This window comes from Dunckerocampus dactyliophorus, chromosome 17 (genome assembly GCF_027744805.1).
Source record: "Dunckerocampus dactyliophorus isolate RoL2022-P2 chromosome 17, RoL_Ddac_1.1, whole genome shotgun sequence".
Classification (NCBI taxonomy): domain Eukaryota; kingdom Metazoa; phylum Chordata; class Actinopteri; order Syngnathiformes; family Syngnathidae; genus Dunckerocampus; species Dunckerocampus dactyliophorus.
The window spans coordinates 3400009-3417269 of record NC_072835.1 but is presented as its reverse complement, the minus strand read 5'-3'; the positions used below and the strand labels follow the sequence as shown (position 1 = coordinate 3417269).

General features: G+C 40.5%; 1 protein-coding gene across 1 annotated transcript; it reads right to left on the bottom strand.

Moving 5' to 3' along the window:
- Positions 1 to 399: 399 nt before the first annotated feature.
- swi5 (SWI5 homologous recombination repair protein) lies at positions 400 to 16422 on the bottom strand. Its single transcript, XM_054756190.1, has 6 exons — positions 11518 to 16422; positions 7564 to 9235; positions 5361 to 5409; positions 5166 to 5269; positions 3829 to 3923; positions 400 to 1030 (listed from the first exon to the last, which is right to left on the bottom strand). The coding sequence occupies exons 2-6, from the start codon at positions 7659 to 7661 to the stop codon at positions 966 to 968; spliced, it is 411 nt and encodes a 136-aa protein (XP_054612165.1). The 5' UTR covers positions 7662 to 9235; positions 11518 to 16422; the 3' UTR covers positions 400 to 965.
- Between the last annotated feature and the right edge of the window lie 839 nt (positions 16423 to 17261).

Below are 17261 nucleotides of genomic sequence, written 5' to 3'. Positions count from 1 at the left end.
CTGATGCGGAACTGTGGTAGTTTAACGAGCGGTGCTTACAGCGCACGCATTTTAGTCTCGGTGCGCTGCGCCAACGGCGCATGCGCCTTCTCAGGAGCCAAGCCTGTTCTGCGGAAGTGCCGTTCTGGTGTTAAAGGTGCATGATGTGTTCCGCTGTATTGTTCTGGGGCCCACATTTAAAGAATCATTTTATTTTATGTGTGATGTTGATGCCATGCTCTTCCATATCTTAACATTTTTTTCTAAAATAGTCCAAAGTCACAGATTTAAACAGGAGTATGAATGCATGACTCACAAATCCTTAATACGACAGGAGCAATGTTTTTAAGCACCTGCCACAAAATGCTAGCCAAAGGTCCAAAAAAAAAGATGAAAAAAAAAAACAAAAAAAAAAAAAACAGCCCTCTGCTGTTTTAAGGACCTACTGTAAAAAAGAAGGTCAAAGATCTATACGACAGTGCTCTTGTGTTTTTTGGAGTCTGTGGCTGCTGTAGCGGATGTTTGTATCAATACATGATGATGGAATATTTACACTGTTAAAGGAGAGTCTGAAAAATATGTACTAAATAAATACACAAGCTAGTCTTAGTTGCAGGCAGTGAAAGGAGTGACAATTGTTGGAATTACTTACTAGCAAACAGGTAAGATTGCAAATGATCCTTAAGCGACACCTATGCTCCCATAAATTGAAAGCAGATACTTCTTATCAATAGCTGGAGGTGTCTTCAGCAACAGCAAAGTCTACAGAGATAAACCACGTTATTATCTGATGCATCAACCTGCAGTTATGATGCAAGGTAACAACGCGTGATCAGCTTTTCCCCCCACAAGAATGAGGACAAAGTTCATCCATATATTGTTTTTTTGAAGCATCAGTACACACACTGTGTTTCAAGACAGATAAGGACACACCCGGCTGCTCGACGATACTAAAACTACAAATGAAGATAAATGCTATTTTTGTGTCAGTCATCCAGTTCCAGGCCAAAGTGGCTGTAGAGATCTCGTGTGGTGGTCCCGCGTAGAGCAGCTGCAACAAACAGCAAAAAAGAGTAGTTAAACACCCCCATTCAGTGCATGGCTTCCTCATCACCTTAAAAACAGCAAAGTGCTCCTGTTGTACAAAAGATCTTTGACTAGCGTTTTTGCAGTAGGTCGTTAAAAACAGCAGAGTGTTGCTGTTATATAGAAGATCTTTGGTGTTTTTTGTTTTCAGTAGGTCCTTAAAACAGCAGAGGATTCCTGCTATATAGCAGATCTTTGACTAGCGGTTTTGCAGTAGGTTGTTCAAAAAACAGCAGAGCATTGGTGTTACATAGAAGATCTTTGACTGGTGTCCCCAACACACCCCCAGTAGGTCCTTGAAAAAAGCAGTGTTGCTGTTATATAGAAGATCTCTGACTGGCGTTTTTTCCCCTCAATAGGCCCTTAAAAACAGCACAGTGCTCCTTTCATATAGAGGATCTTTGAGTAGCTTTTTTACAATAGATCATTAAAAAATAGCAGAGTTCCTGTTATATAGAAGATCTTTGACTGTATTTTTTCCAGTAGGTCCTTAAAAACAGCAGAGCGTTCCTGTTATATAGAAGATTTTTGAATGGCGTTTTTGTAGTAGGTCATTAAAAACAGCAGAGTGCTCCTGTTATATAGAAGATCCTTGACTGTTGTGTCCCCCACGTACATCCTTAAAACTGCACAGTGCTCCTGTCATATAGGGAATCTTTGAGTAGCATTTTTCCAGCACGTCATTAAAAAAAAAGTTTCTGTTTTTTGTCAGTAGGTCCTTAAAAACAGCAGTGTTCCTGTTATAGTATAGAGCAGGGGTCACCAACGTGGTGCTCGCGGGCAGCAGGTAGCCCCCCACGGCCACATGAGGTGCCCGCAAGCCTGCTTTTCATTCAGGTTTTCAGTTAATAATGAAAGAACAGTAGAAAGAAATACATTCTGAAATAATGTGAGTTGTGGACACCAGCATTTTGTTAATGTTCTGGTAAAACAAGCATATTCGCTTTGTTTGGGTTTAAAATAAGCTCTGAAAATAAATGTTACAAAAATGAGTAGCTCTTGGCCATTTTCATTTTGTAGAAGTAGCTCTCACAAGGAAAAACGTTGGTGACCCCTGGTATAGAAGATCTTTGACTAGCGTTTTTTTGCAGTAGGTCCTCAAAAATATCACAGTGCCCTTGTCATGTAGAGAATGTTTGAGCAGCATTTTTACAATAGATCATTAAAAAGAGCAGAGTTCCTGTTATACAGAAGATCTTTGACTGTTTTTCAGTAGGTCCTTCAAAACAGCAGAGTGCTCTTGTTACATAGAGGATCTTTGATTAGTGTCCATAGCTCTTCTGTTTTAATTGATGTGATTTGTTATATGACAGAACCTTGCATTGACATTATATACAAAAATAAAAATAACTGGCTGTTTTTGAAGTACCCCCACACTGGCTGTGTATCCTCCCACCTAACACTGGACCCTTGACGCCTCCTCCTGCTGCTGCTGCCTACGCAGTTAATAAAGGTTTTATATTGGAGTCAGTTTGACTCTAATAGATTATTTCCATTATTTCCAATGGGGGAATGGATTGTGTTTGATCCTAGAGCAGCCGCTGTACCTGAGAAACATCAGTAAAATGTCTGGTGGGATACATTGTCATCACATCTGTCAATCTGCATTTCTAGTTTTAAAATGCAACACGGCTAGAGACAAAGTGACAGCTGTCCACGCAGCATCTCCTTGACAGCGTGCAGCACGTCAAACTCGGCGACTGAGCGTAGGCCCTTTGTGAAAGTGTGTGTTTTTTTCTTTAATGAGCACGAGCGAGCGAGGGCAGAAAGGCAGGAAGTTAGTGTGTGTTTGCATTAGACTGTACGCATGTGTCTGCATGACGGACAGAGAACGTGATTGTGCCTAAGTGTTGTGTAAAAGACATCCATTGTGTGCGAGGGGAAACTCTCTTGGGCTTTACAAAGGAGTCATTATCGGCGTGAATGTAGAGTGAGAGAAAGTGGCTTTGGAAGCACAGTAAAAAAATGACTAAATGTGTGAGGAAACTCGTGGCGATGTCTCCTTTAGTCATGCGTGTGCAAAACTAGGCAAGGGTTTGTTACATCGTTCATGCTATGGCTGTGATTCATCTAAACTTTCCTAACCTTTCCACACTTCCTCATTTTGTACAAAATCATTTGAGCTTGGAATGACTAAACACAACAACACAATCTCCTGATTATGATCAACGCATGTCATACTGTGTATTCACATGAATGAACCCGGAAAGTGACATTCAGTGGACAGCCTGTAGAAGACATTGATACTATCATTTGATTAAACTACTTCATTAGGCGATAAATAAGCAGGGTTGTGAGATTGAAAAGTTGTAACGTACAAACAAACATAGAGGACGTGTATGGTAGAAAGTCTCTGAAGAGACGCTACTCTGGCGGCCTCTGCCGGTCGACTGCGTAACAACTACAATTCAAACTAATGGCCATCCTACTACATTAGCCCTTTTTACGCTGTCTGCTAAAGCTGTGATGGGGTCAAGTGGTTCCACCAGTATTCCCATACGTGTAGAGATGCTGACTTTTCACTTTTGCAAAGAACCGTGTTTACTGTTAACATCTGCCCCATATTTTCAGCCAAGCCCGCAGCCAAGCCCTGTTTTTAACACCTGAGATCATCAATTTGCGTCCGTGCATCTTATACTGTGTCCTATCCAGGAATTCCCAGACATTTTAGGTCTTTCCAACCACATGTAAACCCTTTACTGCGGCACACACAGTTCTTTTATAAGCCTATTAATATGCTACGTACGCTGACAAATTTCATACCTAGTCTACCTAGGAGTGACTGTCCCATGTCCTTGATATCATTGTACTCATGCAGCATGTCGATGTGATCATCCAGCTCCTCCACTTTGTATCCCCTGGAGAAATAACAACAAGTGCTCAAAAACAGGACCCATACTAAAATGCATACATACAAGGGACGACCACCGATTCCGCATGTGATGGGCATATGCCGATAAATGCCTTTGACATCACAATTCATGTCATGACAACACAAACATGTATTGAGCCGACAAAGGACGCACTTGGTCCCGTATCGAATCAACACTAGTCTGTAAAACCTCAATGGTTTGAGTTTGACAGCTTGACACAGGCTACTCCACTCCAGGCCCGTGTGTTTGATCACTCCCTTGTCAAACCTATTGGTGTTCAACTTTTCTTGCATCTTTCTTTACACGCGTTGCCTAGCTGTCACCGGCGGCAGCTAGGTATCTAGAATTTAGTTTTTGTCCCACGTTCATGGGCTACATTCTAACTTTTTCCAAGTGTCACTGAACAATTTTGCTCTCTTGTTGTCATTTGTGTGTGGCTGTACTTTAATGAACGTAAAGCCTTATGATGGTGACACTATCACAGGGGTCTCCGAGCTCGCCACCTGATGTTGAGTAGATCACCGAAGGGTCAAAGAATATTTGCTTCAACTCTGAGCAGGTTTTTATTGTAAGTAACTCAGACTTTATGCCTTTATATAATGACAAATGAGCACAAAATAGTATAGAGACGATGGCCACACTGTTTGATGTGCTTGGTAAATACAGTAGTGTATAATTGAAATGTTGCCTGCTGGAGACCCCTGCAACCTGGACACTTAATTTATTCTCTTTTAAGATTTCTTTTTAATAAGGATATTTATTTGCATTATTTTATTCTGTTCATTTTGTTATCTTGAGCTAAAAAATAAATTACTGAACAACTTATTCCCCATGTATTGTTATTACTCCAAAACATGCATCAAATTAATTTCAGGTTTGTGTCAAAGAGTACATACTGTAAATTGTTTCCCAAAAATAAAGGTAAAAAAAAAAACACATGAAAAAAAAACTATCCGCCCAAAATTTTATTTATTAATAATGACCTATTTGCCAGGGGCCCTTAGAATTGGGGTAACGGTGGACCTGGCCAATACCACTCATCATAAATAAATAGGAAAATGTACAGTTAAGTCATGTGATCTGTATCGGACGATCTCACTCATGGATGATCGGCATTGGAATCGGCAGCATAAAACCCTGATCGGGGCATCCCTAATACATACTAGTTGTCCCCTGATAAAACAACACTACACGTTCATTCCAAATACTAAAAGCAGCTGCACTCACTCGGACTCCAGCTGTGCTATCTCAGCATCCAGCTGCCTTCGGCTTCTCTCCAGCTCCTCCACTTCTTCTTCCGGACTCAATTTAGTCGTCTTGGTGACCTGTCCCTGTGCAGAGAAGCAGGAACAACAATATCAACATTTAAATGTGATACACTGTACGTGTTCGGGTTAAGCGTGGAATAGGAGAGGTACTTACTGGTGATTTGAAGTTGGAGTTCACTTTCTTCAGCTTTGAGAAAGGAGTTCTACATCGACACGGAGATCGTGTCATGTAAATAATTTAACACCTATAATTAGAACAGTCCACCTGCAATGTTTTGTTTTATTTTAGCTGTAAACGTGTCACACAATCTGCTGAACTGTGTGTGCATTGGCCCCTGTCTCAGGGGTACTTTAAACATCTGGCAGCGGTTTAAAAAAAGTGTTATTATAATGGCTATAATGATAGACCACCTCAAAAAAAAAAAAAAAATTGAATTTGACATGTTTTTACTCATTAAGACACCCAGAGATGAATAAAGGATTTTGGATTTACAATATAAACTATAAGACATTGGAGAGTGTGTGAACGTCCCTCCTTGTTTTGCAATCACACCAAAACAAACTAAACCTCATCCTACAAATAAAAAAAAACACCCAATGTCCAATAATATATGGCATTTCTGCAGGACTTTCCTTCTCTTTCTTCACACACCAGACAGGCTCACGCTGCTCTGTAAACAGACCCCACCCACTCTGCTTTCTATCAAAGCCTAATGTTCCTGGAGATGCTGTGAGGCAGTCCCCACGGTAACCATAATGACCCGCATATCACTGGAAAGCGCAGTGTCTCTAGCTTTGGAAAACATTGAAATGATTTAGATAGTGAAAGACTTATGGTAATTAAGTAATTTCTTATTTTTTTGCATGTCTGTCACACTTACATGTTTCAGGTTATCAAACAAATGGAAATATTAGTCAGTGTCAACACAACTGAACACAAAATGCAGTTTTTAAATGAAACTTTTTATTATTAAGGGAGAAAAACAATCCAAAGCTACATGGCCCTGTGTGAAAAAGTGATTGCCCCCTAAACCTAATAACTGGTTGGGCCCCCCTTAGCAGCAACAACTGCAATCAAGCGTTTGCAGAATTGTTGTCATTCAGCCAAATTGGAGGCTTTTCCAGCATTAAGCGCCTTTTTAAGGTCATGCCACAGCATCTCAATAGGATTCAGGTCAGGACTTGGACTAGGCCACTCCAAAGTCTTCATCCATTCAGGGGTGGACTTGCTGGTGTGTTTTGGATCATTGTCCTGCTGCAGAACCCAAGTTGCTTTCAGCTTGAGGTCACCAACAGATGGCCGACATTCTCCTTCAGCAGAATTCATGCTTCAATTTATCACAGCAAGTCTTCCAGTCTTCCAGCAAAACCGCCTCGGACCATCACACTACCACCACCATATTTTACTGTTGGTATGATGTTCTTTTTCTGAACTGTGGCGTTACTTTTATGCCAGATGTAATGGGACACACACATTCCAAAAAGTTCAACTTTTGTCTCGTCAGACCACAGAGTATTTTCTCAAAAGTCTTGGGGATCATCAAGATGTTTTCTGGCAAAATTGAGACGAGCCTTAATGTTCTTTTTGTTCAGCAGTGGTTTTGGTCTTGGAACTCTGCCATGCAGGTCGTTTTTGGCCAGTGTCTTTCTTATGGTGGAGTCATGAACACTGACCTTAACTGAGGCAAGTGAGGCCTGCGCAGTTCTTTGGATGTTGTTGTGGGGTCTTTTATGACCTCTTGGATGAGTCGTCGCTGCGCTCTTGAGGTAATTTTCACACAGCTTTGGATTTTTTTTTCACATGGCCGCACGGTGACTTAGTAGTTAGCATGTTGGCCACAAGGTCAGGAGATCAGGAAGATCTGGGTTCAAATCTCCATTTGGGCATCTCTGTGTGGAGTACTGGGTACTCCGGTTTCTTCCCACATTTGAAAAAACATGCAAGTTAGGTTAATTGGAGATTCAACATTGTTCATAAGTGTGAATGGTTGATTGTCAATATGTGCCCTGTGATTGACTGGTGACTAGTCCAGTGTGTACCCTGCCTCACGCCTAAAGTCAGCTGGGATAGGCTCCAGCTCCATAGAAGATGGAGCACATTCAAGTGTGACAAACATGCAAAAAAATAAAAAAATCAGGAAGAGGGAAAACACTTTTTCACACCACTGTATGTACTGGTCTTTTACAAATAAGGCACATATAAATGTGAGGAGTTTATGGGCATGATTTCCCTAAGAAAGCTATATAGTCAGCTACATAACTTACTTAATATAGTAAGCTATTTAACTGTAAAAATAGGTAATTTTCTTTCAAAATGAGTGCAGCGTCACCGGACAACGATCGTATATACCATTTACCTTTTCAGTGCTCCTCTCTTCAGCTCGTTCCCTTCTGGTGTGGAACTGATGGACTTTCTTTGTTCACCGTTATCTACAGACGTTTGCTCTAAATTCATATTTTTGGCTAATATTTAGCTTAGTCTGTTTACAAGCGAAGGCCATTGAAAAACCAAATCAGGAAGTTTGCACTTGGCGGGCTGTTGTCATGCTACAACCTGATTGGTTCGCTGCGCTCAATAGGCGGGGTTTTTGGTAGTTTGGTAATACGGTAGCTTAGAAAGGTCATATAGTATATGTTCTTTTTGCTAGTTTAAAACTTTGTAAATGCAACACTCCTAAAATTAGAAAAATGCTTATAAAAACAACACAGCAAGCAGCCTTGTTTGTTTAAAGTATTTCCAAAAGAAAGTCAACATCTGATAGTTCGCCAAAGCTAAACGTACTAAATGAACATGTCCTGTCTAATGTGACCACTAGATAGAGACAAATCCTCACTTAAACTGACTGCTGATTTTAATGTAGGATTCCCTTCAATTGTGCACTCTCCCTGTCTCAAAAGCAGACTATTGCATAATCACAGAGTGGCACTTTGACATATATTCATGTGTTAATCTACACCCAAAGCCTCTCTGGCCTGAGCGCTCAACCCCTCCGAGCAGCCTCTTAGACTAATTCACTGCCACCAGCGCTCTCAATCTAAATCACTGGCGGATTAACAAAGCAAAAGGTCAAGTTCAGTGGGCAAAAGACACACTATTAGACAACACACACTGAGAGAAGCTCAGACTTTTAAAACAGCACATTGGAGGCTGGAGATGTTCAGTATATGGTTCACTGGGTAAGTAGAGGAAAGAAACACGGTGAAAGATTTAGCTTTAAAAAAAACATACAGAAAGATGGAGGAAATGTGTGGAGGACATAAAATCAAAGTCCATTCAGCTTTCATTGCTTATTTATTACTCGGCACGAAGACAGAGAGGGTGGGAATAAAAAATTCAGAGAGGAAACACGGCCCTTTTTCTCCTTTTAGAAAAGATCACACACACTACTGGCCAGTAATGGATCATGCATGCACTGGTCATGTGTGTCACAGATGGACCGTCCCCATTATGAGGCACACCAGCAGAATCTAGATAGAGCCAATGCAAGAGCTTCATCAAATACTGGAAAAAAGTACACTACTGCAATGTAGAACCAAAGTAATAACTATACAGTATATTATATACAATATTGTATAATGCATGTTTAATTTGTATATTTAATAATTTAAAAATCATAATTATAAAAAAGCTTAAAAACTTAATATTTAAAAATACAATTATTGTAGAATGTAATTTTTAATTGGAATTTTTATTGTAATAATTTAATAAATTCAATTTAACACATAGTTCAACTCATCACAAAGAAAAAACTATTCTAAAAATGTGGCATGTAACACCTGCATTATGTTGTATAACTTGAAACTCATTACTGGATGGGATCCATTGTGACATAAAGTGTGACAACACAACATGTTTGCTTTTTTGCACATAATCTCCACCCAGAAACAGAAAGAGCAAGGCAACAAGCTGCGGGGAGAAGACAGGCGGCTTTTGTGAGGTTTGTTGGAAAGCCTCCTATCTATCATCTTCATAATTCATGATGGGGATCCCAGGCACTCTGTGCTCTGTGCTGCATCTCAATTCCACTGCTGGAGAAGAAAACATGCAGAGAGAGCAAATAATGGATGCAAACACAAACATAGTATAGGATAATATAAGAGGAAAAGGGAGGAGTAGGAATCAGACACATTCAGCAGGACATATTCGTCATTATTGGGCTTAAAATGCGAAAAAAAGTGTTTATTCTCTCATCGTTTCTATCAAGCACACCACACTACACTACCTGTTCAGGTCTAGGTGCTTGATCTTTCCTTTTGCAGTTAGAACTTGGATTTAAACAAAATTAGGTCCAAATTTCTTAGCCTTGGGTTAGCAATTTAGCACTGGTTCAATCCTCATAAGCCTTGGGCCATGTTTCTCGAAAATGACATAGCCACAACAAATAAAGTGAATTAGCTTTTCTGTTTTCCTAAAATCGGTTTTGCTGGGCTTTTAGCAGATGTTTGTGATGCTTACGTAGATCTATTGCATGGTATGGTACAGTGACTATGGATTTACTATTAATATAGCAACAAACACTGTTGCTCCCCGGTAGTAAATGGTCTTTCACTTGAACAGCGTTTTTCCACCTCCAAGGGCTTTGACACTTCTAGCACATTTGCCTACTGATGACAAAGCTGACAAACAAGCTAGCGAGCTAACAAGTTAGCCTCTCCAGTTTATTCTAAACGTAAAGCTGTTCAAACTTTCAGTCAATGTTAATAAATGGAATATTTTCATAGTTTTTATGATTTTTTAAATACGGGTTTTAACGTTAGAGCCCTGTAGACATGAAATAACACCCCTATAATCTGTAATCTTGTCATCTTCACACTCCTATTCTTCCTTGTTTACATAACATTGCGCAGGCAAGGACATAAGACAGCTGCCACTAGCTTGGCGAGCCAACAAGTTAGCCTCTCCAATTTTCTTGTTCTAAACTTTAAAAAGTTTCAAATGGAGTGGGGTGTGAGGACAAATGAGACAAAAACTTACCACTCCCACACAGAATGAGAGGAGAATCATATTAGGCTTTTAAAAAATATTTATATCTTTCAACTTCATGCTACTAAAATAAAATTTTTCCTCATATTATGACTTTATTCTCATAATTGTGACTTTTTCTTGTTAGAACTTTTTCTCTTAATATTTTGACTTTTGTATGGTATAATATGGTATCATCATACTGGTATCATATCATACTCTGGTATGGTATAGGTACACATTGGTCTAGTCTGGTATCATATTGGTATACTCTAGTATGGTATCACATAGGTATACTTTGGTCTGGTTTGGTATTGTATAGGTATCTGGTTGTCTGGTATGGTATCATATTGGTATTACATTGGTATATTGTTGTACGGTATTGCATAGGTATACTTTGGTATGGTATCATATTGATATACTCTGGCATGATATGGTATCGTATTGGTATACTTTGGTATAATATTGTATAGGTATACTTTAGTATGGTATCATATTGGTATCAGATTGGTATATTGTGGTATGGTATCGTATAAGTATACTTTGGTATGGTATCACATTGATATACTCTGGCATGATATGGTATGGTATTGGTATACTTTGGTATAATATTGTATAGGTATACTTTGGTATGGTATCACATTGATATACTCTGGCATATGGTATGGTATTGGTATACTTTGGTATAATGTATAGGTATACTTTGGTATGGTATCATTGTGGTATACTCTGGTTTGGTATGGTATAGGTGTGCTTTGGTATGGTATGGTATCATTGTGGTATAGTCTGGTATGGTATGGTATCATAGTGGTATACTCTGGTATGGTATGGTATACTTCGGTATGGTACGGTATCATAATGATATACTGTAGTCTGGTATGGTATGGCTAGGTATACTTTGTATTATATGGTATCATAGTGGTATACTCTGGTCTGGTATGGTATAGGTATACGTTGGTCTGGTGTGGTATGGTATCATAGTGGTATATTCTGGTATGGTATGGTATCATAGTGGTATATTCTGGTATGGTATGGTATCACAGTGGTATATTCTGGTATGGTATGGTATCACAGTGGTATATTCTGGTATGGTATGGTATCACAGTAGTATATTCTGGTATGGTATGGTATACTTCGGTCTGGTATGGTATGGTATAGGTACTGTCAGGCTCTGAGGAGTGGGTGGTTGGGTCCCAGGATGCAGACACAGGACGAGTCCAACAGTTCAAGATAATTTCATGAAAAAAACATAGATAAGGCAAAGAACAGGAACTCAGGGTGACGGTAAAAAGCTAAGAAGCTAAGAACCAAGGACTGCACTCAGCAAACAAAAGATAACTGGAACTACCCGGTGAGCTGGATGGATTACTGGACTGCAGGATGGCCAAGCAGGTTGGAGTGGCGTGGCCAGCTGCAGCAGAAGGACAAAGGGGAGTGGTAGCAAGAAGTGTAGCACGTGTGAGTGTGCAGTATATTTCAACAACAAACTGCATCTCAGCGTTGTCACATACAAGAGCTGAAAAAGTCTATTAGTCATGTCAACTTCACTCTTTGCTCTTATTGCCCTTTTTTTATTTTCCAAATATTTCAACTTTCTTCTTAATTTTCTTTTTACTCCCTTTTTACTCTCTTCTTTTCTCAAGTACCTAGAGACACCATTCTGCTTTCATTTGGTCAGTTGGTCATGTGTCAAGCATACAAGACCAGTCATCCTGTGACTATTATTGTGTCTGTACTCCAGGCAGACTCCAACGTTACCATGGGAGCACATTCACTGTGGACGATCCAAGCTCCTGAGGCAAAGCCTCCGCGGCCAGCGAGCTTGTTTGCAGTTTGAAGGTGAGACACAAGTCAAGGTACAAAGAGTGAATCCCAATTTTACCCTTTATCCCTTATCTTACCCCTTACCCCTAGGTTTGTTTGGCGCATTCACGAGAATCAATTCTTAAATCAAGGGGTAAGGGGTGTACAGGGGTGTACAGCCCTATAAACCAAGTATGGTTGGTGACCAGACTTGAAATGAATATACCACACTGCAGGGGCAGAGCAGAGACAAATAGAAAGAAGCATACAGACATAGACTTTGACAGACTTTATTGATCCACAAGGGAAAAAGCTTAGTTACAGTAGCTCAAAGGCAGGAAAAAGACAAACACTCTTAAATAAAATGCAATGCAATATGAATAAGATATAATAAAATTAAAATAGTATAAAAAAAAATAAATCAAAATAATATAAGATAAAACAAGATTTGCATACAGTCAAACCTGTCTATAGCGGCCACTAAAGGGAAACGGCAAAAGTGGCCGCTATAGGCAGGTTGGTGGCCATTTTGAATTTGTGCGTGCACATATTAACATGTCTGTGATTAGAAGCTTGTTGTGTTTGCAGGTACATATAATTATACTGTTACATGTTGACCAGTAGAGGGCACTGTGGGACTGCGGATAAAAGTTTTAAAGAACTACTAGGTTAATAAACCGCTGTTAATAAAGCCATTAAAGTGCATCGGCGATGTGAGTCTCTCCTTCCCCACAACAAGCGGCATTACAGTATTGACCAGTGCACATTGTCTCACACCAGGAAATAAACGGTGTCACTGTCTGCAACAAGCTCCAAAGAAGACAGCTTTTTTTATGTTGAACAACTGACAGTTTGTGTGGATCTTGTGAATTATTGTGACTTAGCTAGGACTCAGTAATTAAACTCTAAACATGACGGCTTCATTGCTTAAAAAACGTAACTTTTTCGTGCATGAAGCTTCTGCTTGAGTCGGTAATTTGGCCGCTATATGCGGTCAGATATTGACCAAGACAGGTGACCACTATACACAGGGTTTATAACACGTAAATTGTCTGCGGGGGATTTTTCAGTGGCCGCTATAGGCAGGTGGCCGTTATATACAGGTGGCCGCTAAGACAGGTTTGACTGTATTTACAAATAGTGTATACCAGGGGTCACCGACGTTTTTCCTTGTGAGAGCTACTTTTACAAAATGAAAATGGCCAAGAGCTACTCATTTTTGTAACATTTATTTTCAGAGCTTATTTTAAACCCAAACAAAGCGAATATGCTTGTTTTACCAGAACATGAACAAAATGCTGGTGTCCACAACTCACATTTTGTATTTCAGAATGCATTTCTTTCTACTGTTCTTTCATTATTAACTGAAAACCTGAATGAAAAGCAGGCTTGCGGGCACCTCGTGTGGTCACGGGGGGCTACCTGGTGCCCACGGGCACCACGTTGGTGGCCCCTGGTGTACAGAATATGGTAAATACAAGTAAATGTACAAGGGAGGGCCGAAAGTACAGCGCAAAAATGTGGTGAATTATCTTTTACAGACAAGTGAGGTATTGTACAGTAGAGCTGGATGGTGTGTGGAATGAATTAAGTCCTGTAGCGTTTACTGTGGGAACGGAACGGGAGGAGTCAGTTGGAGAATAAGCTCCCCTGCGCCTGTATTGTCCGATGGAGTGGACGGTGGGTCGGGTTGTCCATGATGGAGAGCAGTTTGTCCAGTGTCCTCCTGTCTCTCACTGTTACAAACGCCTCCAAATGCCGACAACTTGCTCGGCTTTCCGGATTAGTTTGTCCATCCGGTTTATGTCCTTTCCACTGGTGCTGACTTTCACAGCAAAATCGCTCATCTTTCATTACATATTCAATCATTTGCTACTCCATGTAAATATTCGCCATGTTTTGAATGTGTACACTTACTTGCAGTACTCTGTGTGTACAACAAACAACAAACACGCATGCACATGTCAATTTATCGAGGCCGGCAAAATTATCGAGTTTGTTTTTATTTATCATGTGGTTAATTGATTTATTGATTATCGTAACATGCCTAGTTCTGAAGTAGGCTATATAACATTGAAATAATGTAGAAATGTTTGCACCTTATTTTATGTTAGGAAACATATATTATGAACAATTGAATGATCTCATCTGCCAATGTCACAGCGGTGAAGGGTGATGATGGAATGAGAATCAAGTGGTGTCCCATTTCTTAGGGGCTTCTTCCTCTTGGTCTCAGGTTTTAAGGGGTTGGGGCAGGACGAAGGGGAAGGGCTAAGGGGTAGAATTGAAATTCGGCCAAAGTATGCAGTCAGAAACAGCGAGGCAAGACGAGGAAGTGGATGCACTTATTAGAAGGATGAGTCAGAGCTAATGAAGGAGAGCGAGCACAGATGGAGGCGTGCGAGGTGCCACCCTGGCAGGCCTAGACATGAATAGATGCTTTGTGGTGGCGTTCATACAACCAACTAGCTGCAGACATGAAAAACCTCTCAGATGATGTCTCTCTCTTTGACACCGTTATTGTCAGGCCGGCTCGAGCAGCACCCCAGGAGGCGACTGTCACAGGCGCTACAAAACAAATTGTCTGGAATCACGTTCATGACATTGCTAAACTTGACATGTAATCATCGGGAGGATTGTTCAGTGCGATTGTGTTCCACAAAAAAGCAACAATGGACTACATTCACTGGTATTTCAGGGCTGATGCTAACACTAGCTGCCAGTGCTAGCTGCTGGGTGACTGACTAGTACGCCGTTAGCTAGCAACTTTTCAGGGCTTTGGCCAGCAGACACCTGATGACTGACTAGGGCTCAAGCTCAAGACCTGCTTGAAAGACCTAATTGAACCCAAAAGACCAGATCCTTGAATCAGATTCCAAACCCAAAGGTTTCAGGACTGTCTTGGAATTGTCCTTAAACACAGAAGATCTGACTTGGATTCAAGATCAAAGGTTTGATCCTTCAGGAAACTTATGTCCAAGTCTAAATCCAGCAATCAGGTCTTTGAGCTGGAGTCTGATGTCTTTCAGGTTTTTGTCCCCCAGACACCTGATGGCTGAGTTGGATTCATGACTTGCCCCACAGAACTGACACCTGATTGAACCGCAACGACCAGATCCTTGAATTAGACAGCAAACCCAAAGGCTTCAGAACTGTCTTTGACTTGTCCTTAAATACTGCAGATCTGACTCAGATCACAGATTTGATCCTTTGGGCAGCTTATGTCCAAGTCAGGTCTTTCAGAACAAGTCTAAATCCAACGATTAGTGTTTGTCCTGGAGTCTTATGTCTTTCATGTTTTTGTGCCACAGACAGCTGACTTGGACTCATGACCTGATCAAAAGAACTGAAAACTGATCAAACTTGCAGCTCAACCTTTTGGACTTAAGGACAAAATACCTGATAATTGGTCATCCTTTCAACCCTAAGTCTTGGACTTGAATTCAAAGAAGACCGGATTTTAGTCTAATCCCTGGAGCGTCAGGTATGAGGACAAGTCTTTATTCCAAGTCAGGTGCAGTTGGGTCTTTAGCGAGCATGTCCAAATCAGGCCAATGTGCGAAAGTCCATGTGAAGTCTAATGTCTTTGGAGCCAAAGCAAATTTTCGGGTGTTTGCCTCCCTTTGTCACCTGACAACTGACTTGGACTGAGGCACAAGTAATGACAACTCATCTGAAACACCTGAGAATTCACATTGATTGGAACCCAAACCCTGGAGACACACAAAAACGCACAGTTTCAGTGTCTGCTATCAAATATTGAATGGGTACTATGGCAGAACGACACCCTCGAAGGAATGGTCAGGGGGATCTTTTTTTTTTAACCCCTGTCCTGTCCAGCCTTTAAAGCAGATAGAATTGTACATCTAAATGCCGTCAAGTGCTCAACAGATTTACTCTGCCAGGGAGAAGTGTGATATACAATTACCCTGTTATACAAAATTTATTTGACTTTGATGCTTGTTATAAAGCAAATTTGGAGCGACCGGACCGGAGCAGGAGGGGACAGAGAAGAAGAGAAAAGGAAACCGGGGGGGACGAAAAAAAGAGAGACAAGAGACAAGGACAACAGCAGCAACAACAACAATTGTGACAACAAGAACAGAACAACAGAAACATACAGAACTACATCAGCAAATAAATGTCTGACAACTATAAAGACGAACAAGGACTTAAGGACAAAGGACAAAACAATATCAACAACCACAATGACAACGCTGTCAATGACAATCACACATAATAGCAGTCATGAAATGATGAACTATGATAGTGATCACAATGACAATACTGCATTGAAACAGTCACACATAATAGTAGTCATGAAATGATGAACTATGATAGTGATCACAATGACAATACTGCATTGAAACAGTCACACATAATAGTAGTCATGAAATGATGAACTATGATAGTGATCACAATGACAATACTGCATTGAAACAGTCACACATAATAGTAGTAATGAAATGATGAACTATGATAGTGATCACAATGATAATACTGCATTGAAACAGTCACACATAATAGTAGTAATGAAATGATGAACTATGATAGTGATCACAATGACAATACTGCATTGAAACAGTCACACATAATAGTAGTCATGAAATGATGAACTATGATAGTGATCACAATGACAATACTGCATTGAAACAGTCACACATAATAGTAGTCATGAAATGATGAACTATGATAGTGATCACAATGACAATACTGCATTGAAACAGTCACACATAATAGTAGTCATGAAATGATGAACTATGATAGTGATCACAATGACAATACTGCATTGAAACAGTCACACATAATAGCAGTTATGAAATGGTTTTCCATGATAGTGAACAGAATGATAATTACTGTAATGCACATCATTGTAAAAAAAACTATAGCCATACTGCTGATATCACCGTCGCTGTAATAAAACCAACAACATAATAACACCCTGGTTAACTCAGTGAGTAATGTGGGGAAGTACGTATGTACTGTGAGTGTGCATATGTACAGGTATCTCTGTATGTGGGGAAGACTTCATATATATATAAAGGTGCAAGAATGTGTGGGCGTGTAATTGTCACTGAGAATGCATGAAAGGAAAGGGGCCGCCTTCCACCTCCCAGAGAGCCCCGCCCCAAATAGCCAGGCCAAGCTCCCGCCGCCAGAAGGCCACCAGGTCCACAGGGCAGGCAGCACAAAGATCAGTGCCCCAAGAGCCAGCCCAGAGAGCCCTCCCCCCCAGGAAGACCAGCAAGGGGCCGAAGAGAGGTAATCCCAGCCAAGGACAGGGCGTCG